This window comes from Medicago sativa, chromosome 4, assembly GCF_051527215.1.
Source record: "Medicago sativa cultivar Bolivia chromosome 4, Bolivia_mono, whole genome shotgun sequence".
Classification (NCBI taxonomy): domain Eukaryota; kingdom Viridiplantae; phylum Streptophyta; class Magnoliopsida; order Fabales; family Fabaceae; genus Medicago; species Medicago sativa.
In genome coordinates this window covers 28,223,110-28,248,483 of record NC_140752.1, presented here as the reverse complement: position 1 = coordinate 28,248,483, position 25,374 = coordinate 28,223,110, and the positions used below count along the sequence as shown (strand labels likewise).

At 31.6% G+C, this 25,374-nt stretch overlaps 2 protein-coding genes across 3 annotated transcripts; both read left to right on the top strand.

The window, feature by feature from the left end:
- Positions 1-2,988: 2,988 nt before the first annotated feature.
- LOC146927491 (uncharacterized) lies at positions 2,989-10,973 on the top strand. Its single transcript, XM_085700739.1, has 10 exons — positions 2,989-3,333; positions 4,158-4,332; positions 5,316-5,474; positions 6,341-6,434; positions 7,971-8,041; positions 8,320-8,371; positions 8,970-9,018; positions 9,120-9,254; positions 9,636-9,755; positions 10,527-10,973. The coding sequence occupies exons 1-10, from the start codon at positions 3,128-3,130 to the stop codon at positions 10,657-10,659; spliced, it is 1,194 nt and encodes a 397-aa protein (XP_085556865.1). The 5' UTR covers positions 2,989-3,127; the 3' UTR covers positions 10,660-10,973.
- A 6,823-nt stretch (positions 10,974-17,796) lies between these two features.
- Positions 17,797-24,480, top strand: LOC146927490 (indigoidine synthase A family protein). Of its 2 annotated transcripts, none has more exons than XR_015005688.1 (14): positions 17,797-17,930; positions 18,603-18,680; positions 18,853-18,973; positions 19,059-19,169; positions 19,589-19,671; positions 20,462-20,521; positions 20,635-20,695; positions 21,296-21,402; positions 21,493-21,570; positions 22,476-22,521; positions 22,637-22,757; positions 22,917-22,984; positions 23,192-23,256; positions 24,068-24,480. XR_015005688.1 is itself a non-coding variant. In XM_085700737.1 (14 exons), exons 2-14 carry the CDS (start codon positions 18,609-18,611, stop codon positions 24,084-24,086), a joined length of 1,047 nt encoding a protein of 348 aa, XP_085556863.1. In that variant the 5' UTR covers positions 17,797-17,930; positions 18,603-18,608; the 3' UTR covers positions 24,087-24,480. The 2 variants fall into 2 exon arrangements, 1 of the variants encoding a protein (XP_085556863.1); XM_085700737.1 differs by having other exon boundaries at positions 22,917-23,002; positions 23,175-23,256.
- The last annotated feature ends 894 nt before the right edge of the window (positions 24,481-25,374 follow it).

Here is a 25,374-nt window from a genome sequence, read left to right as displayed (position 1 = left end):
GAAGGACTAAATGATAATAAGTAGTACTTATAAGGATTGATATGACAATAAGTAAGTATATTGAAGTATTAATATGACAATATTAATGAATCATTTTAACATTATGGACTATTTTAAAATTTTTATACATTGAGGGATTATTGTGACTACTCGTTACACATTCAGAAACCAGAGTGACTATTTTGCTTTTTTTTTACTCTCTTTTATCTCTTAAAAGATAACTTCTAATGGTGTATTTTGGCTATTTTGAAAAAATCAGGAGACCTAAAAAGCAACCATTTAAAATTAGGGGTGCAACTTTACCAACTAGCACCGTAAGAAATTCGAAATTTTTCGAGGAAACAGATTCCTCACAAAACATGGATGTTACCCAGGAAAAGTTCCTCACAAACCACAAATTAGAAAGTATAAGTTGATCGGTGGAGCTAAATGCTTTTTGAGAAATATTTTCTTCGCAAGCGACATGGCGGGTTAGCCTTTGCCGGGGTGAGGATTTTGAGGTTGTTTACCGAGGAATATTTCCTCAAAAATAGTTTGACTTCACTCAGTAAAAGAGTCATTGCAAAGCATTGTCTCGGCACAAATTTTAAGGTTGTTGATCGAGCAAATTTAAAAATATCAACATTAATGTAGTGTTTCTATTTATTTATTTTTATGAAAATTAGTGAAATTAAGAAATTAAGGGCCCTTTGTTATAGATTTTAAAAAATGTCATTGTGAGCTTAGCTCAGTTGGCATGAATAGTGCATAATATATGCAAGGTTCGGGGTTCAAACTCCGGCCACCACAAAAAAATAGATTTAAAAAAATGGATTTTTCTTTGTATTTTTAAAAATCGTTTTATTTTTTTAAATTTACTCAAAAAAAGTAGAATTTATTTTAAACTCGTTTGACATAAGTTAAAAATGAGATTTTAACATTCACTAGCTTAAATATTCATTGCTTTTTTTTACTAACTTAAATATTCATTGTTAGAGATTTTATATAGTTAAAATCACATATTTTTTCAAAATGACATCTTCCAAAAATGATTTTTATGAAAAACTATTTGAAATATTTTTTTTTTTAGAGATTTTTTTAAAATTTTAGTATAAATTTTTTTTTATAACAAACTGATGAAATACTTAGAATTACATTTTAAGATAAGTTATTCAAATTTTTTTATTTTTTTTAGACAAAATAGAAATTAAATTAAAATAGAAAAGGAAGTACAAGACTGGGGGGCATTGACCTGACCAGTAAACCACAAAAAGAAAACCCCAACGGGTGATACAACAAATCAGCACAAAGTGGTATTAAACAAACAACAACTCTAAACAATCACTGCCACGGACAATCCAGCGAACTCATGTATGAGCGCGAAACCGAATTGCAAAAAGAAACGTAGAGTGAGTATTCAGAGCTCCTAAATTGATGTATGAATCGTCTGCCAATACACTGCCAACACAAAAACGTAGTTTTTTTTATTCAAAAAAAAATTTGAAACTTTCCTTCAAAATTTCTTTGTTAAAAAAATTATAGTAAACATATATTACACTAAAAAACTATTTGAACAAAAAAAGTAGATGAGAATAAACTATTTTTCTATATTTATGTCATAATATATTGTTTTTTTCCCATATTTAAGGGAATTGGATAATAATAAGAAGAAAGAGTAAACAAATTGATTTTTATATTTTGCAAAATTACCATTGAGCACATAAAATTAAGGTGATCATGACCATTATTCGTAATTAATTTTTTAAAACAAACAAATTAGTTTCATAGTTATCCGTGGAAATTGGTTACACTTGTGATGATTATCCGTAAATAATTTTTTAAAGAACAAATAAATTAATTTCATAGTTATCCGTTAAAATTGGTTACACTTGTTATGACCAATATTCGTAATTATTATTTTTTGAAACAGATAAATTAAATTTTGGAAAATGACACTGTGCAATAAAATCAAGGAGAAAATGAGTTTTAATCGGGACGATTATGAAATTTTGTTGGACTTCGATTTTTATATATTGTTAATAGATTTCATATGTTTAAACATAATTGATCATTGTCATTCTATAAAAAAAATTCTCAATATATCATATGTTCTATTTTGCATCAAACTCTTATTTTTACCGTCTCTTTACGATATTAATAAAATTTTGCAATTTTGTAATTTGAATATCCAAAAATTCATCCAAATTAAACCATATTAAATTAAACCAGATCATATTGAATTTTTCAAACTAGTCATCCACAATCGAATCAAGCATAATTTTACCTTTGAATCAGATTAATTTTTCTCTACCCCAAAATCGACTAAAACCGAACCACAAACATCTGTAACCACAACATCTAAGTATGACATCAAAGCATATCAAAGACCCGTTGATTCGCATGCTATAGAATTGAGAAATGGTATTTGAATATCCATTTTTTAACAACTTTTGTGACAACTCTATCTCATACTCTCATTGTACTTTTATTCTCTCTCTTCCTTTTTCTCTCTCTATTATTATTGTACAATAAAAAAAAGAGGAAAAAGGTTGTGACTCAAAGTTGTTGAAAATTAGTTGTCAAAATATCATTCCTCTATAGAATTTCCTCTGTCGAACCACTTTGACCACACTTAAGATGTTTGGTCTTAAGCATGAAAGGGTGTGTTAAGAGTCTTATATTTGTGTTAGAGTAATGATATTTTGACATCCATTTGATGACAACTTTGTTGACAACCTTGTTTTTCTCACTTCTTATTGATCAAAAACAATGAAGAGAGAAAAAGGAAGAGAGAGGATAACAACATCATGTGAGTATGAGAGAGAAAGTTGTCCAAAAGTTGTCAAAAAGTGGTTGTCAAAATATCATTTTTCTTGTGTTAACATAGTTGCATAGGAGGGTAATATGGTAAAATACCTTAAACTAAAGAGAGTATTGACTCGGGATGTAGTTGGTGTCTGTATGTAACATTGCCCCCTCAGCCCCCTCAGAAACAAACATCGTACTTTTCTTTTTGTGGAATTTTTTTTTCTTTTTCTTCATACTTTTAGATTTTACTGTAGATACCCTCCAAAAGTATTATAAATCCAAACAAGGGTTTTATTCAACAATAACAGCAACAAGGGTTTATGTTACACAGAAAGAAAAGATGAAATCATCCTCAGTTCAAAAAGCATTGAGCAGCGGCGCAAGAATAGGAGCAATAGAACTGGCAAACTGCCCAGGAGTATCCATACACACACCTGCTCTTCTCATCTCAACCCGCAAAGGCCTCCCTTATTTCACACCCCCTGATCTTCTTCCTTCTCTCCCTTCTCCTGATTCTCATCTCCTTCAAGTCTCTCCTCTCCATTTGTATGTAACTTCTTCTTTCTCGTAATCAGTTACACTCGTTATTTATTTATTTATTTTTGTCGAGTAGTCTGGTGCTAGAAATTCACCCTTTTAAGGTGAATAAGTGTGGTGTCTGAGGTTTGAACCTCCGACCACCTATAGATTGCATGCATTGTCAGCTATGCTCACGGGGACGATTAGACTTGTTTGTTATTCTCACTTTGTAGTTAGTTACATTAATTAGTTACACTAGTTAGTTATGTTAGCTCCGAAATATAGGTAATTTTTAACAAAATCAACAGAGTAAACCTCTCAGACTTTGTAAGACACTCTCAAATAAACCCCTTAGATTATGAATATTTCAAAGAGGTCCCTGACTTTATCAAATTTGACTGATATTAGTCATTCCGAAAACATGTAAAGTACTCAATTGATAGTAAATGGTTAAAGAAAGGGACTAAATTGGTGGTAAGTTGTTAAGAAGTAGGGACCTAATTAATTGATGTGTAAGTGGTTAAATTTGGGGACCAACTTGACTGTTTGTTAGAGTCGAGGACCTTTTTGAAATATTTATAATCTCAGGGACCTATTTAAGAGTAGCGTCAAACAAAATCAGGTACTAATCCGGTGGTTTACTTGTTAAGTTAGACCGGTTACTTATTCTCGTTGTTTTTGAATCTATTAGGTGTAATTGTTAGTTACATTAATTAGTTACAGTAGTTAGTAAGTTAGACTGGTTAGTTTTTCTAATCGGCTATAAAAGCCTTGTTGTATACTTGTATCCCTTGATGAATGTTTGTTTTGTTCATGTTGCTGATTTGTTTTTTGTATTGTTTGTGTTTTAGTTTGGAAGGGATTTCTCCGGCGACTATAGGGAAGATTGGAGGGATTCATAAGTTGATTGGTTTGGGTGATTATGGTGTTATAGCTGTTCCTAGGGATAATGTTCATTCGCTTCCGGAATGTAAGGGTGCGTCCAAGCTCGGTGCGAGTTTCGAGACTCCGTGTGGTCGGCTGTTGGTAAGTTTTAAGAGGCTCATGTTAGATGAGGGGTTTGTTTGAATTTGAATGGATAGATTAATTAAGCACAAAGAGAAAATATGTCAAACTATTTTCGTACAAGTTATGTGGTAGAGTTTTTCAAAATTAGCTAAAAATAACTTGTGATTTGTGAATATGTATGTTATAAGCTGTTTCTATAAGCTCTGTAAGGCCCTGCTATAAGCACTAATATAAGTGCTTATGTATAAGCTATTTCTATAATAAATGATAAAATAAAGTCAAACTGTTTTCATAAGCTATTCTGACGAACTTATGAAAATAAGCTGAAAACAACTTATGGACATGTCATAAGATGTTTTCATAAGCTCTCCCAAACAATCCCACAAGTGCTTAGGTCAGTAGCTAAGCGCAAATAAGTCAATGCAATCAAACCCTTAAACACTCTATCAACTGTCAAGCATATGGTAGTAGATAACTCGAAATAAGTCATTCATGAGCAAATCCAAACACAACTTAGGTCCAATTTGAAATCTGAGAGTAAGTTTAGACAGTTCTCACTAATGGAAATTAGTAATAACTTTATGCTTCTTCCCGTATGATTAGGTAATATGAGAAGTTAGACAAGAGAACTTCTTAAAACCTTTTAAGATGTAGTGGAATTAATTTTAACTTACATCAGAAGCTTCAATTTGAAAAACTCATAGTTATTGTAAGGTTATTTTGATAATTTTTTGTTGTATTAATGTTTCTTGAGGAGTTTATCCTAATAGACTTTAATGGGAAGTTAAGCAAGAGAGCTTCTGAGAAAATTAGGACAAAGTAACTAATTTTAACTTACACGAGAATGTGCAATTTGAAAAAACCATAGTGTTTCTTAAGAATTTATCCGAAGATACTTCAGTGCATCAACATGCTATCCACATTCTTTTGTTTTTACTTTTAAATAATGATGGGATTGGGCGAGATTTAATATATATCTTATATTTCTATGACATGACCAGATTAAACCCAAAGATTATGTTGAAATGATTTCTTGCATGAGGCCAAATATTTGGGCTACTTTGGCTGATGAAGTACCTGCTTGGGTGACTGATAAGAGAAACAGAACCTCAGTGGATAGAACATTGAGATGGCTTGATGATTGCCTTGCATTGAATCCGGTAAAGGACACTTTATGTTTTTCTTCTCTAGTGATATGATTTGCATTCTTTATGAATACATTAAAACTGTAATAGATGAAATGCATGTGGTTTTAATTCATGTTTGTTGGCAAAACTTCGAGCTGTAGCAAATATAGTAATGATTTTGAAAATGTTCTTATCCTTAGCTTCTTGAGTTTCTGTCGTGGTCTCTAGTGTCTCGACTGTTTGGCATGCCTTGAATTGGATTGATAGATTATTTATATGTCAAGTGACACAATCCAAAGATGATGTAGTTATCTCATAGAAGTATGCTATGTGCATTCATGAAGAAAATTTGTTGAATGCAGATTTTATACATTCTTTTTTATTCTAATGCTAAACATCAATCAAATTAAGGGAAGCCTCTGTCACACCTAGGAAGATAAAGAAGATTGGTCAGACGCTAAACTGCTTCAGTTATCCATTCAAATACAGACATGTATTTTTGAATAACGTGAATTGTTAGTTTTTAAGATCACCATGAAGCCATTGGATGTTGATATCCTTATCTTGAAATATATTAAAGGATCTATGAGAAATAATAGGTATCGAGGGTGTTGGTGTTAGATCACTGATTAGAATTGTGGGCAGAAAGGATTACAGTTGGTCTATAGGAATGTGTATTTTCCTTGTTTTATTATTGAAAAAGTCGTGTAAGAAAAGAGATGTATAGAAATCACCGCTCTTATTGTCATTACACTCTAAGCTTAATATAGTAGTATCAGCTTCATATTGGATATTTAGTTCTGTTCTCATTCAACTTATTCCGTTGTATTTAATATAATATCCTTTCTTCATCGAGCACTATTAACTAATTCACTGTAATTTGGTCTCTCAAACCTTAGGCTGTTGGATCAGTCTTTGGTGCCATTGTTGGAGGCACAAATTTGGATGAAAGGAAGCGATGTGCAGAGGAGGTAGCCAAGCGAAATGTAGCAGGTTTCTATTTCTTTAGTACTTTTTCTGCAAACCATCTGCACATATTGTTAAATATTTATGATCATCCATCCTAATAAGCCATTTTTCTGCCAAGTTATTTACTATAGCGGTTCATAACTAGGAACTTCAGACAGACTCGTATAGTTTGTCTGTGCAAATCTCTATAATGTATTTTAGGTGAGTTATCTTATGCACCGCTTAGGTAGTGGTGCATGGATGGACCAAAAGGAAAAATATTGTAGGAAACCAATCCTGCGTAAGATATTATATAAAAATACATTATATAAAAATACATTTTTCCTTTTGGTGCATGGATGGACCAAAAGGAAAAATATTGTAGGAAACCAATCCTGCGTAAGATATTATATAAAAATGAATCCTAACAGATCATATAGGATACTCTAAACTAGGCTAAGATATACTCCCTCCGGTCCTTAATATAAGAAGAATCTTTTTTTACGTTCATTGAATAATTAATGTATTTGGACTACAATGTAGACTAAATACATCATTTATTCAATGAACCTAAAAAAAGAATCTTCTCTTATATTAAGGACCGGAGGGAGTAATAAAGATAATAACTGATATTTACCAGTTTTTCAAACAATTTTGATGTAAATTTATACTGATGAAGTCAACACTGCGATATCTTTATATGATTTTTCAGCGGGTAATTGTGTGTTTAATTGTTTTCCTTTTTGTATATCTATTTCTGTTATTTCATCCAAACCAGCAGAATACAACCTTGATGACAAACTGAAAACAAGAATATTTTACTCGTATTTCATCCATATGATTCAAAATAACTACTATTTATTTTACCATTTGAGAAGACAAATTTTGGAGGCACATGGGTTTCATTCTAGCTTAGGGTAGAGATAAAATTTACTAGAAAAATTCATACTACAAGTCCCACGATTTAAGTACCTAGGTTCATCATACAGATTGACGGGGAAATAATGCGTGATGGAAACCATAGAATTCCAAGCAAGGTGGGGAGGCACGTTTTAAGTGTAATTTGTGATAGAAGAGAGTCACTCAAGTGAAGGAAAGTTTTACTGCATATCTATAGGACATGCAATGTTGTATATGATTTAATGTTGTGTATAAAGACAACGAAAGTGAACTCAATATTGCAAAAAGGAGAATGTTAAGATGGATGACTAGTCACATAAAAAAGATAGGATTATGAATGAGATCATCAAACAAAAAGACAGAGTTGCACTTATTTTGGAAAAATGGTAGTGTTTGATTAGATGGAGGATGATCCAATAGTTGGAGTTGGAGGATGATCAAGGAAAACTATAGATAATTCATTAAGAAGGATTTGGATTTAAATGGAATATCATTAGACATGATTTATTTTAAGATATTGTGGTGTTGATTAATCCTTGTAGCCGATCCCACCTAGTGGGAATAGGCTTTAGTTGTTGCTCTTGTTGTTGTTTTCTCCTTATGTTAGGTGATACATTTGTGACCCCTACAGATGCCTATATTTGTGTAGATATGATAACTGAACTATGGTAATTTATGTAGGTTATTGGATTGGAGGATTTGGTCTTGGTGAGGCCATTGATGAGCGACCTGCTCTTCTACGTGCTATTGTCGTAAGTGCAATTTGCAGTACTTGTTCACTTCATTAAGACATTATTCAAATTGGATTTAATTTAGTGCGTGATAGATGCTGAAATCATAATACAACTAAAAACAAACCTCTTTGTAGTTCTGTTCCACAACAGAATGACGGAAATAAAAACTAAATCCTACAACTGCAAATTAGTTATAAAACTTAAATGAACGTTTACCTATAAGTTTATGCTTTTAGGAGAGTTGGTCCTCAACATACGTTATAACTTTTGATATAACAAAGTTACCTTATTCTCAGGATGTTTTGCGAGATGAAAAGCCACGCATGATCTGTGGTCTTGGACTCCCAGGTACACAATTATTCAATTCATGTTCAGTGGCCTACTTTGCTTAATAGATATGTTTATTCTTTTCGTGTTATATGGTTATCTTCTGCTCATGTACTTCTTTCTCTCTCTTCCTAATCATTTTATTCTCTCGAGTTACTTTTGCTGATGATTGATTGATTATGGATTTCTCACATGCCACGAACCACCTAATGAAAGTAACAAGAGTTACACATACATGATTAAGAACACAGTCCTTAAGATGGTTAAATTATATATCTGATTTTATAGACCAGAAATTTCGTTAGTAAAAATAAACAATCATCATCTTTTGTCAGCTCTTTAACGCTAATAATCTATTCCACAAGCTAATATTTAGGTGAAGAGACATGTATGGTTTTAAATTATGAACTCACGACCATTTGGTCATAGGGCTCTGACATCATATCTTGCATTATCTGTGTCAAAGCTTAGGCTAATTGGCAAAGATACATGAATGCTTTGGATATAATATCTCAAACACTATTAAACACACTTTTGATCTTAAAATTGATTATTTCTTGATTAAGTTTTAATATTAGTACAAATTTGTTGCACATAAAAACTTATTATAATTTTGCAGAGGAGATCTTGCAGGGAATTGCTGCTGGAATTGATCTTTTTGATTCATCGTAAGTAGAGCTAATTTCAATTTTCATTTGTTCAATATATACCCCTATTCACCTTGGTGCATCGTGTCACGGAAAATTTAGATTGTTTTGTGATAACTCAGATACATCTATACACTCACACTTGGAGGATTTGCGCTAACCTTTTCACTCGACAAGAATGGGAATCAAGATAATTTTAAGCTTAACGAGAGAGGAAGTGACTCAACAAAAATAAATTTGCGAGCAACAGAATATAGGTAACATTATCATTTTAACTGCTTTTTGCACTTTCTTGAATTCGATTGTATGAATAGTAGGTTGAAATGTAGGGTTGGTGGCTGATTTTATTAAACTTGTCTCAGAAAATGGTCATTTAACCTTAAGGGTGATTTTTAAAACATGGCTAGTGACTACATATGTGTGAATACTAAAGTTTTATGAATGTGTGGTTATACATATAAGTATTACTGGTTTTACAAGAGTAATACAGAAACAAGTTTATCTTATTTTCACCATTTCTTTGACAAAACGTTGTCAAAAGAAAACACGATTAAAGCAGTGTGTTTTTTTTGTTGCAAATAAATAACTTAGTGACAAGCACCTTATTTACTAATTCCTCTGGTTGTGTTTCTATGCAGGTTAGACATGTCCCCCATTGTAGGAGGCTGCACCTGCCATACATGCCAGCATTATACGAAGGCATACATCAATCACCTATACAATGTTCATGAAATGCTGGCACAAACTCTTCTTGAAATGTATGAATATTTTTGCTTCAAATCTTCAATGCTACTCTTGATTGTCATATATAGCAGTTACACAATTAATTATGACCATTATTCATAAAAGATCTAAATTGATAATCAACGTGAGACCAAATAATCACCAAGACGGAATGAAGAAGAAAATCATAACAAGTGAAATAGGAGACCGGAAAAGGAAAACCTGATAAAAGAACTTAGAAAAGGGAGATGAAGATTGGAGTAAATACAACAGAGGAGTGTCCAACAATTATCAAATGTGTGTGTCAAAGACTTGTGTGAGGCATCTAACACGTGTCGGTGTTCAATATGTGTCTGATGCATGGACAGGCCTAAAACCCAGGAGTGTCGATGCTTCATAAGATGCTTAGTCTGTTAGGTTGAGATAGTTAACAGAAATAAATGAGGCACATACTGCTTAAAAATAATATCGAAGGTTTAGAAGGAGAACGGGTTTTTTTGTGAGGATTAGTAGTGTTGAGGAGAGATCTAGGTTTCTCAAATACCCTGAAAAAGTGCATGCTCTTTTTTGGAATAGCTAATTATTAGGAATTGTAATTTCTTTGCTAGGCTATTCAATTCTGACTAAATTCAATCATAAACAAACAACCAGTGAATTGTTGTTCACTCTATTTCCCCCCTCTACTATTTTCTAGTAAAGCCATTTACAAATGGTTGTGATTTGTGAAGGCTACAGCCAGTAACAAACATAATCGTATTATTATTTTTAACACGTGAGCATTTATTTTGATTTGCTTAATTTTGCAGCCATAATACGCACCACTATTTGAGGTTCTTTCGTGTGATAAGAGAAGCAATCCGAGAGGGGAGGTTTGAGGAATATCGACTAACATTCACTAACAGCAGACGCGAGCATTATGGAAGAGTTGCAGTCTGTTAAGGAGCACGCTGGATAGAGTAAAAATAGTCTATACTCAGATTTAGGGGTGAAGATAGGTCAGATTACTCGACAAAGGTCCATGATCTAGTCTATATTAGGTTCACACCATTTATCTATTTATTTTTAAAATTGATCAAGTCAATTTCTTTAAAGAGAGTTGCTATTTGCACCATACCATTTTTGTTATTTTGTTTGTCTCATAATACACTTTTTTGAAGCTGTACTTTTTGACTCTATCAACATCTATCTCAAAATTAATTTTTGGAACAAAAATATGTTTGAAATATTAAGATATTATTGGATTGTTATGAGAATTTAACTCTTTGTTATGAGAATTAACTTTTGGAATGTACTTTTACTTTCAAAAGTTTGTTTCTACAGAGTAAATATTTTGCTTAAAAATATGTTTCCCCCTCATTTTGTGACATTTTTTCAGCGATACATTTTTTACATGCATTCATATTTGACAAGCACATGCTCCCCTTTTATGAACATCAACCAACAATTCTAAAATAGGATAAGTTACATCTAAACATTGAAGAGAGAAATCTGCAGCATAACCTCTTATACATAGGAGCAAGTTTGTTACTAATGATATTAACAACGGTTAATGAATGAGCTTTAAGGATAACTTGGTTCAAGGCTAAATCTTGAGCTCTAAATGTATCATAAAATAAATTTTTTACTGCTGAGCAATGCTAAGACATAAATTACAAAGGAATCCTTTCAGGAAGTATTCCACTTTGATCCTTTAGGGGGATTTGTTAGTGAATGTTAAACTTTATCTATTTTATTCTTTTGGGAGAAGCGAATCAAATTTCTATCCTTCTAAATAGTCCATATAAACACTCCGTAGAGTGTTGACAATTTCCAAATAGATTGTTTAAAGAGCAATGTTATATGTATAGAGAACTCGTTATTCGTGAAATCTCATGAAACATGTTGAGTTTAAAAAGGAAATATGGATGCTAAGTAGAAGATAATCCTACTTAGGTCGTGATAGCTTCATGATAATCCTCTCGCAATATTTATCATTGTTCTTGTTTAAATAAGGACTGTTGAGGTTCCAATATGATTAAGCATGTAAGCTGAGATTAAAAGAGAAAAAATGATGCAAAAACTCTTAATGTCTCCAGTTTTCTTCTTTAATATTTAACCATTCACACCTTACCCATTTGAATATTAATGAAATCTAGGGAGTTTCTTACTTCAATAATTAACATTAGTCCCATAAATTGAGAAATGACTATTTAACATAAAAAAATTATAATAAAATAAGATGCTCTATGATTTGTGTGTGTAATTTCTAAATGTAAGTGATAAAAATACAGAAGATAAAACATATGTAATTTCACGGTGTATCTATTTTGATATTCAGATAACTTAACTATATAAAAAAAAAATTATTACTGCCTTGGTCCTTAAGAATAAAATTCCTATTTAAAAGGAGAATTTGTCAAGTAACATAAGCCATTTCAAAATTAATAGATGTGTTAATTATCTTCCTACAAAAATATCACTAATTAATAATTTACTACCTTTTAGTGTTGAAAAATTTAATTCAAAAACAAATTTAGAAAATCAATGTTGATAAATTTAATATTTTTTTAAAACAAAAATTACAATGCAAGATTTTGCTTATTAAAATATCATAATCAATTTTATTTAACAATTATTTTTCAATATATAATAAAGTTAAATCATCATGTAGTCTTTGTTGAGACATCGTCGATCTTAGGTAAAATTTTATTAATGTTAATTGGGATTAAAAATATTAATACTTAGAAAATCGCAGTTAAAAAAAGTCAATGCTATCACAATACTAGTGTTGCTAGTCTTTCTCCTCTTCTCGCACGCACGCGCGCGCACAAGTTAAAATTATATAAAATTTGACGCTAAAGAAGGGTAATTTATGTATCATTCCAATGTTAATTTTTAATGATTGAGTTCAATGACATAGGATAATGGCCTAGGAAAATTATATGATCACAATGACATAGAATAATTTATGTATCCTTCTAATGTTAATTTTTAATGATTGAGTTCAAACAAATAATATGGATTATTAAGGCTTCCACTAATTTCACTTGTGGTTCAATTCAATTCCTTACAAAAATAATTCGGTAAATAATTTTTAAAATGCTCTTTAAATATTACCTGAAAATGAACTTCAGAGGAGTTGCATGGGCCGCTAAATGTGACATGGTTCAGCAAAAATCCTTTACTGGCGGGAATAAAAAGTGTTGCAAATCTATCTCTATTGCAAACATCAGTCCAAGCTTTCCGAAAAGCCTGTGTAGTTGAAAATAATTAGAAACCCCACAAATGAGAAAAAATATATTGAAAAATACTATATACGAAGAAGAAAATGGTGGTTTTCCTTACTTGAGTATCATCTGTGTGGCCATCACCAACAGCACCATGATTCACTACATTAACAATGGTGGTTTGACTATTACATGAACAGCACCATAATAATATGAAGATCAGTGTTGTAATGGAGGTATATATGTATTTCATCCTTTGTTATTTTATTCCTTGTTCAACAAGAAAACAAAATGCTTATCAGAAATGATATTTATCTTCCATACAATATTTATCTTCCTAGTTGAGAAAACTAATAATAATCAGTAGTTATATCCATTTTCTGTGAAGTGTTCACAATTTGTTGTTGTCTCAGTTTTGAAACCAATGTTTTACAAAGCTCTTAAAATGCATATCACAAACAGAACCGAAAGTAGAAAATTAGCTCTTAAAATAGAATCAATGTTATCATACAAAGCTCTTAAAAAAAGTCATTGCTATCTCATTACAAGTGTTGTTGGTCCTCCTCCTCTTCTCGCACGCACGCACACGACATACAAGTTAAAGAATATAAAATTTGAGGCCTAAAACAAGGGTTATACTTACCTAATGATTGAGACAGCCATGTTTATTCTTGTCGTATAATTTCATGAAATTTGTGTGGTTTTTAATTTTCAATTACATTGGCTAAAAAAACAAGGGTTATAACCAATTTTCAATATTCATTAAAAAACGATTTTCTATATACATGAAGGGTCTAATTCTGTGAAGAAATAAAATGGAAGAAAAAGAATATCAAACATACACTACAACTTGCATTCCACCAAACAGAACCCCGACCGTCGAGTTGTTCACCTCCGTCAATGATTATGTCATCAACCGAATGAAAACCAAGCCACTTGGTATAGTCATGACCCTTCCATGTTTCCCTCCTACTTGGCGCAACAATGTTTCCTTCAAGCTTTTGAATAATCAAATTATGAGTTATGCAACTTTTATATAAGTAAAAGAATAAAGATCAAATTTCAACAAAATGATTATTACAAATTATTAATGCTTCTACTAATTTCACTTGACGAAAATAAAAAATACTCAACTTCATCATTCACAATTTTCTTGTGGTTCAATTCAATTCCTCACAAAAATAATACTCTAAATAATTTTATATAAGTAAAAGAATAAAGACCATATTTCAACAAAATGATTGAGTTCAAACAAATAATATGGATTATTAAGGTTTCCACTAATTTCACTTGTGGTTCAATTCAATTCCTTACAAAAATAATACTAGAAATAATTTCTAAAATGCTCTTTAAATTCTCCTCCTCTTCTCGCATGCACGCACGCGTGCGCGCACACACAAGTTAAAAAAATATAAAACTTGAGGCCTAAAGCAAGGATTTTACTGACCTAATGGCTTAGACAACACAGTTTATTGTTTTCGTATTTAACGAAATTTGTGGGATTTTTAATTTTAAATTACAAAGGCTTTTTTAAGCTTGGAGTGATATTTGTAAGAGTGATAACGATACTACAACGCTCTTGGTTCCATCTGATAAAAATTGTTTGTTGAACCCTCTCAAATTTTAGCTCGGCAATTCATAAATTTTAATTAATGGAGGCAAACTTATATTACTATAAATATTTATATAAAAACTAGAACTTTTATCCATGCTACCGCCAGGGTCATAAAAAATGAAGAAGCTAATGTATTGTGATATGATCCATTACATAGATAATAAAAGAATTAAGAACATACAATGGTTATTCACACATTTTGGAAAATCTCCTTATACACTACATTTGAAGTGGTGTTAATACAGTCATCATTGTAATCTGTTAATAATATTTTTAGGACATTATAAATGTTGTAGACAAAAGCAAAATTTTATAGTACAATCCCAACTTATAATTTTAATGTCATAATTTTAAATAGAACTATAAAAGCAGATTGTGCACAGGCACGGGTCTACTCATAGTAGATTAGGGGCAACTGCCCCCACTACTATTCTCATTATGCTCGTTAAGTATGTGATATTTTAAGTATTGCCCCTCTTAAAATAAAAGATTGCCCCCACTTAATAGAAATTTATATAAGAAAAACAGTTTTTCTCATTAATTTTATAAAATCAAATGTGCAAATGTATCTAAGATGAAATTTTGAATGATTTTTTTCACATACATAGAGACATATTTTTTTATAGTGTTGAAAATGAAAAAAAATTATACGATACTTTTTAAATATAATTAAAGACACGTAAAGAACAATTTTAATTTGTAAATGCTGAAGAGTCTCATGAGCCCTACGAATTTTGGATTTTATCATCCGAATAGCGTAAACACCCTTCCAAATCCTCCAAAACATGTAAAAACAGCCTTAGAAACCCTCAATTTTGTCTGGATTTTATAATCCGAATAAGGTACGCGGAAAGAGAGTATGGTGAAAAATGAAATAAGCGTTATTTTTTTAAGGTTAAATAGTCATTATTATTTTATCACTTTTGCATTGCTAAAAATTTTGTATTAATATTTATTATATAAAATCTTGCCCCCACAAAGCGAAATTTCTGGATCCGTCACTGATTGTGCAATTGATTCAAAATATTTTTAGCGACATTGAGCAGCAATCCATAATTTTTTAACGAAAGAGATTTTGGCAAAAACATCACACAAATTATAAATTACTGAAACAAAGCAAATGTATTTTTGATTCCTATCGGTTCTGTATGTAAGTTTAAAATATCTGTCATGATTCTATATTTATGTCATTTATATTGTGCACTTAGTTTTAATGATAATTTTCCTTGTAAATTATCATACGTCAACTATCCTGCTGTAAATCATCCTACCACTGCTTGTTATAGTAATATGTTTAACTCCCAAAACAACTAACATAATTATGGCCGAATAATTTTTTTTTGCTAAGCAAGGAGTAATGGCAGACATCGGGAGGAAACACCGACATACCAACTAGGTTGGCATCTGGGAAACTTCCGTCCTATGCCGCCAAACTCTAAAATTTTATTTAAAAAAAAGGAAAAATATATACAAGAAGAGGGGGGACTAGGCCAAAACCCTCAGAAGAAAAACAAACAAAAAAATGCTGAAATAAACTACTACAGACTAAGAAAATCTGTAGTTAAACAAACCAACTCCATCACGAAGAAATCCATATGCAACTGACAATCAGCCGGAAGAGTTTCTAACCAAATAGAAATTTGAATCCCATGACCCATATTCGCCAATAACAGAATCATTTGAAAAATGGCCGAATAAATTAGATTGATGGTAAGTTGAATAACGTATACATAAACTATATAAGAATAGAAGAACAAAAAAACCAAAACAATTAGATATGACAGAAACAAATTTGCATAAATTGTAAATCCCTTCCCAGTAGTAAAATTTATTGCTTGTTAAAATATTTGAGGGATGTAACAAAACGTAAAAATAACAAAACCAAAAAAAATTAGGGTTAGTATTAGGAGGGAAAATATTTGGTTTAGTTGTTGCAGGCTTAACAAAACTAATAAATAAGGATAAGAATATATTTGAGGGATATAACAAAACGTAAAAATAACAAAACCTAAAAAAATTAGGGTTAGTAGTAGGAGGGAAAATATTAGGTTTAGTTGCAGCAGACTTAACAAAATTAATAAATAAGGATATATCAATGTATTAGTGTCACTAAATAAAAAATTGGAGATCACCACAAAAGATATATCATTTTATATCCAAAAAATTAAAGACTCCTAAATATCTATGTGTTGTATTTCTGTACTAATTTATATTTTAAAATCATTGCTTATGTTTTACCTTTTAATAAAAAAAACACTAATTTAGCAATATTTTCTGGGGGGCAACACTTTAATTTTTAATGTTAAAAGTTAAAAAATCCGAATATTTATTCAATTATTATTACATTTAAAAAAATGTATATATAGTTTTTTAACACAAAAAATTGACATTAAAGCATATTATGAGTTTGAATTAGAAATATTAGAGAGAGAGTAATAAGATATAAGAGAAATATTTTTATTTTTTTTGTCAAGTAGCCTAGTGGTTAGAACTCACACATTTTAAATGTGGAGAAGTAGGGTGTCTGGGGATCGAACCCTGACCCCGTCATATAATATGCAATATCCCTACCAACTGAGCTAAGTTCACGGAGATAAGAGAAATATTTTATATACGAAAGAAAATTAATTAGTTGTTATTAGAGAGAAAAGTAAAATAACATTGATTGCATTTCATAAATTCAAATTAACAAATAAATAAATGTTGAATTACTATAGTTTTACCGTTTTATGGTTATATTTCATCTATTCACATTTGAATATCAATTTTCAAACAAACAAGTTATTCAAAATGAAAATAAGTGAGGACACACCAAATAACTTTAATAAGACATCCGAGCTTTGTTTTGTTTTGTAACCAAATAAAAAATAACTTTTGACCCAAAATCACCATCTAACTCCTTTTTCCCTTTCTTTTATGTTGAAATAAGTGATTTTTACATCTATTTCTTTTTTTCTTTTGTGAGTTCGTTGCAAACGCTATTTTGTTCGTCGTCTTTGTGCAGTGTTGTTTGTCTTTTTTGTTTCGTTCAGATATTTGTTCAATTAAGATTGTCAAATCAGCTTTGATTCAGTGCAGATCCTATCAATAATTTTGGCGTCGTCAACGTTGCAGATTCAGAGATATGAGTATTCTAGAGACTTGAATATAGTCATATGATATGAGAGTCAGTTCGCAGATTTATCGTTTTTGTTTTTAACAAATTTACATTGTATCGATCTAGTTTAAGAATGGGAATGAATGAATAATTTGGGACACGGATTAACAGCATAACCCTTTCAAAAACAAGTAATAGTAGTATAAATTTTTCTTAGGAAAAAAAACTGACAAATCAATTGATTCTCTTCTGCTCCGCCGACCGCAGCCAACCCACAGCACAGTCCGTATCTGTAAGCCTTGTCTTCCAATTTTAAATCCCCTCTCATTCTTTCTTTCCATTTTACATTCTTACTCTGCTATTTATAATTAACAATTCTTTGATATATTCGTACACTCACACGTTACACCACACCGGTAATAATAATTTAAGAAAATGGGATTAATTGAATGCAATGCAACCACGTCTCTCTGTGTGTGTTGGTGCTACATATTTCAAATTTCATTGTTTCCGTGAAATGAAACAATGTATTGGTATTTAGGAGGAGGGATAATAGTTGAAATTTCAAGGGGAATGCTTTTTTCTAAAGTAGATAGTTAAAATTATGTGATTGCTACATTCATCATCATAGTTATGACAGAGGATGGTAAACCCGATCAGTTACCTATGATATTCTATATCGTATTTCAATCCAATAAGTCAACTAAATGCCTATATAGGGTCCGTTTGGATTGTGACTTATTTTAGAGCTTATGAAAAACAGCTTGCGTAAATAAATAAGTTTTATGTATTATTTATAAGCTCGTAAAGGTGGTTTATGAAGATACAATTTTCGTTAGTGAGAACTTATAAATTAACATAAAAACTTATTTATTTGCATAAGCTATTTTTCATAAGCTCAATCCAAACGGAGCAATAAAAAGCCTTGAGCTGTTAGAAAGCTAAATCCTTGAATATTAAGCAGGTAGTTATGACATCTTCAGCAGCTTTACGGATAAACAATCTTCGACGACACTTGGATTCGTCTGACATAGTCAACAAGGTACGAAATATGAATTTCTCACATAACCATCATTAGCATTTGTTGCAAATCTTTTTGTATACTTATAAGTTATGTTGTTTCCTTTCGAAAGTTTTTACATTCATTTGTGTCTCATTTTAGTTGAAGTCTGAAACATAATTTATACACAATGTAACGCGGGTTTGATATGCAGCCTACCGGAGTTAATGCTGCTGGAGCTTCGTCAATCAATGTGAAGGTAGCTTCAGAGGTTTCTGAAGCGTTATCACTTGGGCGTGCAGTTGTTGCTCTGGAATCTACCATCATTTCACATGGTATTATATATCTTTTCCTATGACTTTTTGTATTGTTCTTTTCACGACCCGCATCTTAGTTTTTGGATTATGCTCTTGTTTTTAGGGATGCCATATCCTCAAAATTTGCAAACTGCGAAAGAGGTTGAAGGTATTGTGAGAAAGAACGGTGCAGTTCCTGCAACTATTGCAATTTTAGATGGCGTGCCTATCGTAGGTATTTATTGTCTACCTTCGGTCTGTGCATTCAATTACTATGTAATATTTTTACCATTAATCAATTTTAAGCACAAGTCATTTGATCTAAGAAGAATGATGAAATGCCTGCGCCTAACTGTCTAGCTATTTGTGGATTTCGTACTCGTGTTATTTTTGTGGATATAAAGTATGATTTCGATACTGGTTTCTATTCTAATTGTTCTCTTCATTCCAAATATGGATGTTGGATTTGAGTAACGATCCTGCAAATTGGCTGGAAAAGAAGCAATACAAACATACACAGCATGTGTCCATGACGTCTAAAAGATAAACGAAAGAGTTTTTTACCCCAATGATTGCAAATGTTTGTTGTATCTTTTTTTTTTGTTTGTTTTGAATTTGAGAAATTTTCTGTTACTTGCTCTTTTATTTGAATAGGTCTAAGTGGGGAAGAACTTGAAAGGTTAGCTACTTTGGGACCCAGAGCTCAGAAAACAGCTCGAAGGGATATTGCATATGTTGTGAGTGCTTTTGGTTTCACCATAGATCATATTTATGTATGCATATGTCGATATGATTGTCTTTTATATCCTTAGATTAGAATCTGTTGGTCTTCTAACCAAAGAAGTGGAAAGATGTACTTATTCGTAGTACTCAATTAGAAAGAATGTACTTGGGTGCTGTCTCATTAAAGAATTATATCTACTACAGTACGTTAAAAAAAGATGGCTGAAGATACTCGGAATATATTTTCATCAAGGACTCAAAATCATTAACAAAATATAGCTCTTCATATATGTTTTAGTTAAAAGAATAATGTATAGAATCAAAAGTTTGTTCTGGAATTAGATAAGTAGTTTATTTGCTTACACCTACTCACTTATGCCTTCAATGATGCAAACTTTACTGTTGGTAACGATAGAAGTCTTTTTAATCCTCTTGCTAGTTTATCATTTGCAGCTGACATTTCACTGATAATTTGAGTTAAACAAATATTGTAGATTCTTGTAAGCATTTGGAGTAAACTAATGGTCTACGATTTTAAATTTAGAAACTATAAAGTTTATACCTTTCATAAGCTAAGTTTTGCATAACACGTCCTATTTGTTATCCTCTATAAGCATTTTTCAGCTTTTTTTAAATGATCTATGTTGAACATCAAAGTAACCTTCAGAAGAGAAGTTTCCATGTTAATGCAATATTGACAGAAAAGATTGTTACCTTTCAGTTAACTGTAATATAACCACTTGCACCTTCATGGTTTTTTTCTGTCTATGATTTTACATGCTAATCTATCTATTTTGCTTTTAGGTGGCTAGAGGTGGAAATGGTGCTACTACTGTTTCTGCAACAATGTTTTTGGCTTCTATGGTAATTTTTTCATACACTGTGTCCATAATTTCTTAATGTTATCTGTTTCATGAACAGTCGCTGTATCATGTCATTTTGGTTTCACCGTCTATAAACTTCAAAATTTTCTGCAGGTTGGTATTCATGTCTTTGTGACTGGTGGGATTGGGGGAGTTCACAGGCATGGCGAATATAGTACGTTCATCTCCTATGTCTTAATGATAGAAAAAATGGTTTTCATAATGAATAGTGGCAATTCTAGTAAGATAAAACATGTTCTGGTCCAAATTTTGGAACCAAATGAATCAACCTTTGCATATTTTACTTCTAATTTTTTCTTGGAGGGACAACAATTGTAAGATAAACAAGAAAGGGAAAATGTGGCCTCAGGCCATGTTTGACCTTTCACAGAAGAGACCTTAAACATTCTTTGTAGTCGAAGACTCGAAAAATACTTGTTGTAACTTATCATGCAAATTAACCACGTCTACAAATCAATATTTATACTTATTCGTTTATTTAATTTAAAGATATTTTCTGTTAAATCGAGGTCAAAGTTATAAAAGGAACTATGGTATAGTGGAGATTTATGTGTAGTGTGGGAATGCTTGTGCTATACAACCTGAGAAGCAGATATTGTATTGAACAGTTGAGTTTCATTACTCAAAAGATAATTTCTCATTGCCCTCTAGAAACATAAAAACTCAATGTTTTTTTGTTTGTTTTTATTGTTCTATTTTCCAAGTAAGACTAGTATTTTTACTGTGCATATTGTTTTGAATTTTCTTTGGGCAGCTATGGACATATCTTCAGATATCACCGAGCTTGGAAGAACACCAGTAGCAGTTATATGTGCTGGTGTAAAGTCAATATTGGATATTCCTAGGACCCTTGAATATCTGGTATAAAATTACTTCTGTGATAATATTACTGAAATAATTCTGCATGTTTTATTGATTGAGCTTATGTTTCATTGTTTTTATCTTGAATAGGAAACACAAGGAGTTTGTGTTGCTGCTTACAAGACGAATGAGTTTCCTGCCTTTTTCACAGCATCAAGTGGCTGCAAGGTACTTCAAATTTTGGTTTACCGAATGGTTTGTCATCCTTGCTTTATACATAAAGTAACGCGAAAAAAATTTTTAGTCATGCTTTCCTTTCTCAGCAGCATATAAATGCATTCACCCTGGAAGTTAAATCTGTGAATTACAATATTAGTTTTCCCTTCATCTAAATAAAATGGAACTACTCTCTTATTCTTGCTTGTTTGGTTAACATGTTTTTATTGAAATTTTAAAATAAACAAATAATCTAATAGACAAACTCCCAATATAGTTGATATGGTTATAGGCTTATAGCAATCATAATTCACTGACTTGGCAAACCTCTCGAAAGTGGTGATTCAAGCATGAAATGATAGTAATTTTTTATCGTAGTTGGAAGAAAACATGAATCACGATTCCGTTCATGGGATTTTAGTTGATCCATCTTGAAACTGATACAGATTGTGATGGAATTCCTTTTTGGATCCACATCTGATACAAGACACTTCCTGCACAGTTGAGTGCACCCTCAACCCATATGGCGGATCTTGAACGACGCAGTAGAAAAAATTTGTTTTTCTGGGTAGTACCTTTTATCTGCCAGTTCCCCTGTTGATTATATAATGAGTTATTTTACTTCATAATGTAAATATCTAAATATTTATAGTGTTCCGTTATGTAAAAAATGCATTTCGTGTTATTTTTAGCAATTAATGATTCACAATGTATTTCAATTCACTGGTTTCAAAATAGGCCTTATGATTAGGGAAATTCATCCAACTTGTGGTTTCTTAAACAGTTTCCGCTTATCATTATTATGGTAGCATTTTAAGATTTGACGCATGGGATTGGAATGTAATCAGTATGACTGTATGATGTACTAAAACGAGTTTGGTTGACAATCTATTGTTTGGTCATGGCTTAATTTCCAGGTTCCATGTCGGGTAGATACCCCTGAAGAGTGTGCTTCCTTAATAGGCAAGGGAAACATTCTTATTCATTTTCAGTGTATTATTATGTTTCAACATGACCTATGTGAGTAAAAAAAAAGAAGCACCTATGTGATTCGTTCTAATTTTTATTCTTCTGGCAGAAGCAAACATCAAACTCAAGGTCGGAAGTGGAATCTTGATAGGAGTTCCTATTCCTCAAGAACAGTCGGCTTCTGGACACATAATTGAATCTGCCATCAATAAAGCCCTTGAAGAAGCAAGGTGAACTTTTTGTTCCCTCACTTTCTTTCTATTTTTTATGACATTTTGTACAGTAACATTGCTTATTAACTGGTTCACACTAATGTTTTAATGATATTGATGTATTTAGTAATGATTTCATTAAAAATTAAAAATAAATTTAACATTTGCCACTTGTAGGGAAAAGAATATATCAGGAAATGCTCAGACTCCTTTCTTGCTTGATAGAGTAAATGCACTCACCGGAGGTGCCTCACTTGCTTCAAGTATCCTCTTTTGAAGTTTTTCAACAAATACATTATTATATCATAATTTAACAGTGTGTATTTTAAATCATATTTTAGTTTAACATAAAACTATTATTTGTTGATATGATTTCAAACCACATCCAAATTGAATATTTTACCTAGTTTTGAAGCATATCTTAACCATATTTAGACATTGCTCTTGTGAAGAATAATGCCCTTATTGGAGCTAAAGTTGCTGAAACCCTTGCTCTGCTAAGAGAAAACGGACAAAGGTGAGTTTATATACTTCTTGATTTATGAATGAAACCGATCCTTACCATTATAAGCTATGAATGTTCCTTAGTGTGATAGTATTATGTAATGGAGAAGACATTTATTCTACATATCAAATTAACTTGCAGTTGGAGTGTTGTCGGGAGTTTTTTAAACAACTTACCTTGACTTGAGAATTGAGATTGATCCAGAGAGAAACTAGTTCTCCGACTCATTCATGTATAAATTGGTTTTTGACACACACTCAATTATATCTGTACTGTATGCTTATCCAATGCCTACACACCACACTCCTAGTTCTGTAACTCTAAAAAGATTGAAATAATTTTGAACATTTCCACATGTTTGCACATTTCCAATCTTGTTTCGTTCATCCAAATTACATCCCTCGAAACATATTCCAACATTTACAATCTTGGTGGCATCAAATTATTGCACATTTTAGAGTCCTTTATTTGAACATTGCAAGTATGCCAATTTTCCTTGTTTCTAAAGTTTGATAGTTAGGATGTACCCCATTCATTATGTTAATGTGCATTGTGATCTCAACCTAACTAAATTGAAGTTAGTTGCACATTTAAGAGTCAAATTAACTTGAGAGGAAGTGCGAAATTTTTAACCTATGATTTTGGATAGTATGATGTTTTATTCGCGTTATTAAATTTTTAAAACTTAAGAAGGATTAAGGCATGACCTGTTTTACTTGCCCCAAATGGCTTATTTTGTATGTTTCGTTACATCTGTTGATAATTCAACCCACTTGTATTTTATTCAACTCACTGGTATTTTATGTGCATTTCATATTTACAGGAAACAAGAGATAGAGTAGCACAATGGAAGATATATTAAAGAATGTGTTCAATTGGTATGCATGGCTGGTATGAAGGAATTTTACAGACGTAAAATCATTTAACACAAGATTTCATCACTATGTCGTTCACTTACAGCATGTGTTTGGCTTTGGAAAGAAAGATGGAGGAAAGATAGAGTGGAAAATAAGGTTTTTTTTTTTTTTTCTTCAATTGTTTTGTAGGGGAGAGTGGAAAGAAAGAAAATTAAAATTTTTCTCTCCTTTTATTTGATTGCACAGTAAATGAGGGAAAAGAAATAATGTAAGATGATGACATAAACCTTAGAAAGTAAAGTGGGACTTAATGTCTTGACCAGAAGAAAAAAAAAGTGGGACTTAATGATACTTTAGACTACTTTGTCTTTGATGATAATTGGGGTTTTCTGCATGCTACTTTTTCCCTACCCTCGCAACAGAAAACTCATTTTTTACAAGTGTATTTTAGGACGACACTATAAAGTTGTGCTCTTTTCATTATTTGAATGTCTTTCTTCTTGCATTTTTTGTCGTAAAAGATTCATTTATAATCAAGGTTCGCTAAAAATATATTTTCATTAGAATTAATCAAAGCAAGTTAAAATGAAAAATATATAGTACTAACTAGGAAGTAAATTTATAATTTTGATGCCCCTTAAAAAAACGGTGCTATGTGCGGTTGCCTCTTGCACCCCTGAACTTGATCATAAGTGTACTTCTTGACAACATAAAAACTAGTAATTTCTCTGAGATCAGACAAGTTTTTTTGTTTTGAAAGGACCATGGCTTTTGATCTTAGCATGGTGGAACTTGGCTCCTTTGCATAAGGTAGTCACCGTATGGCATGGAATGACAATGTTTTTCATGTGAAGAAGGAGATTTGAATCATGTGTAGTGGCAATGGGAAAACCTTTCAACAGCTATGCTACCTAACAACAGAAAAATCTCAAATATAAGAAAATCTACCAGTAACAAACAGAGGAGACAATACTCAAGTAATAAGCACTTGGGATCACTATATTGAGAATGTGTTCCTGAATGGTAAATGCAATGTCTGATTACAATACAACCAATGAGAAAGAAGTAAAATTTAAATAAAATTCAATATAAAGATTTTATAGGCTCTATGGCATCGATACTTCTTATCAAATGTGTGTTCGGTGTCTGATGCATGTCTATGATCGACACCAACACATGTACATTCAATTTTGTCATTTTCCCAAATTATTATCGATGTTGATGTGTCAATGTCAATGTCGTGTCTGGTGTTTGTGTCTGTGTCAATGCTTCT

Excerpts from the sequence above, each read along its gene's own strand:
- LOC146927491 (XM_085700739.1), top strand. The coding sequence starts at position 3,128 with ATGAAATCATCCTCAGTTCAAAAAGCATTGAGCAGCGGCGCAAGAATA. Across the intron at positions 3,334-4,157 it reads CAAGTCTCTCCTCTCCATTT|TTTGGAAGGGATTTCTCCGG; the intron begins GTATGTAACTTC and ends TTTGTGTTTTAG. Across the intron at positions 5,475-6,340 it reads ATTGCCTTGCATTGAATCCG|GCTGTTGGATCAGTCTTTGG; the intron begins GTAAAGGACACT and ends CTCAAACCTTAG.
- LOC146927490 (XM_085700737.1), top strand. The coding sequence starts at position 18,609 with ATGACATCTTCAGCAGCTTTACGGATAAACAATCTTCGACGACACTTG. Across the intron at positions 19,170-19,588 it reads AGATGGCGTGCCTATCGTAG|GTCTAAGTGGGGAAGAACTT; the intron begins GTATTTATTGTC and ends TTATTTGAATAG. Across the intron at positions 21,403-21,492 it reads CTAGGACCCTTGAATATCTG|GAAACACAAGGAGTTTGTGT; the intron begins GTATAAAATTAC and ends TATCTTGAATAG.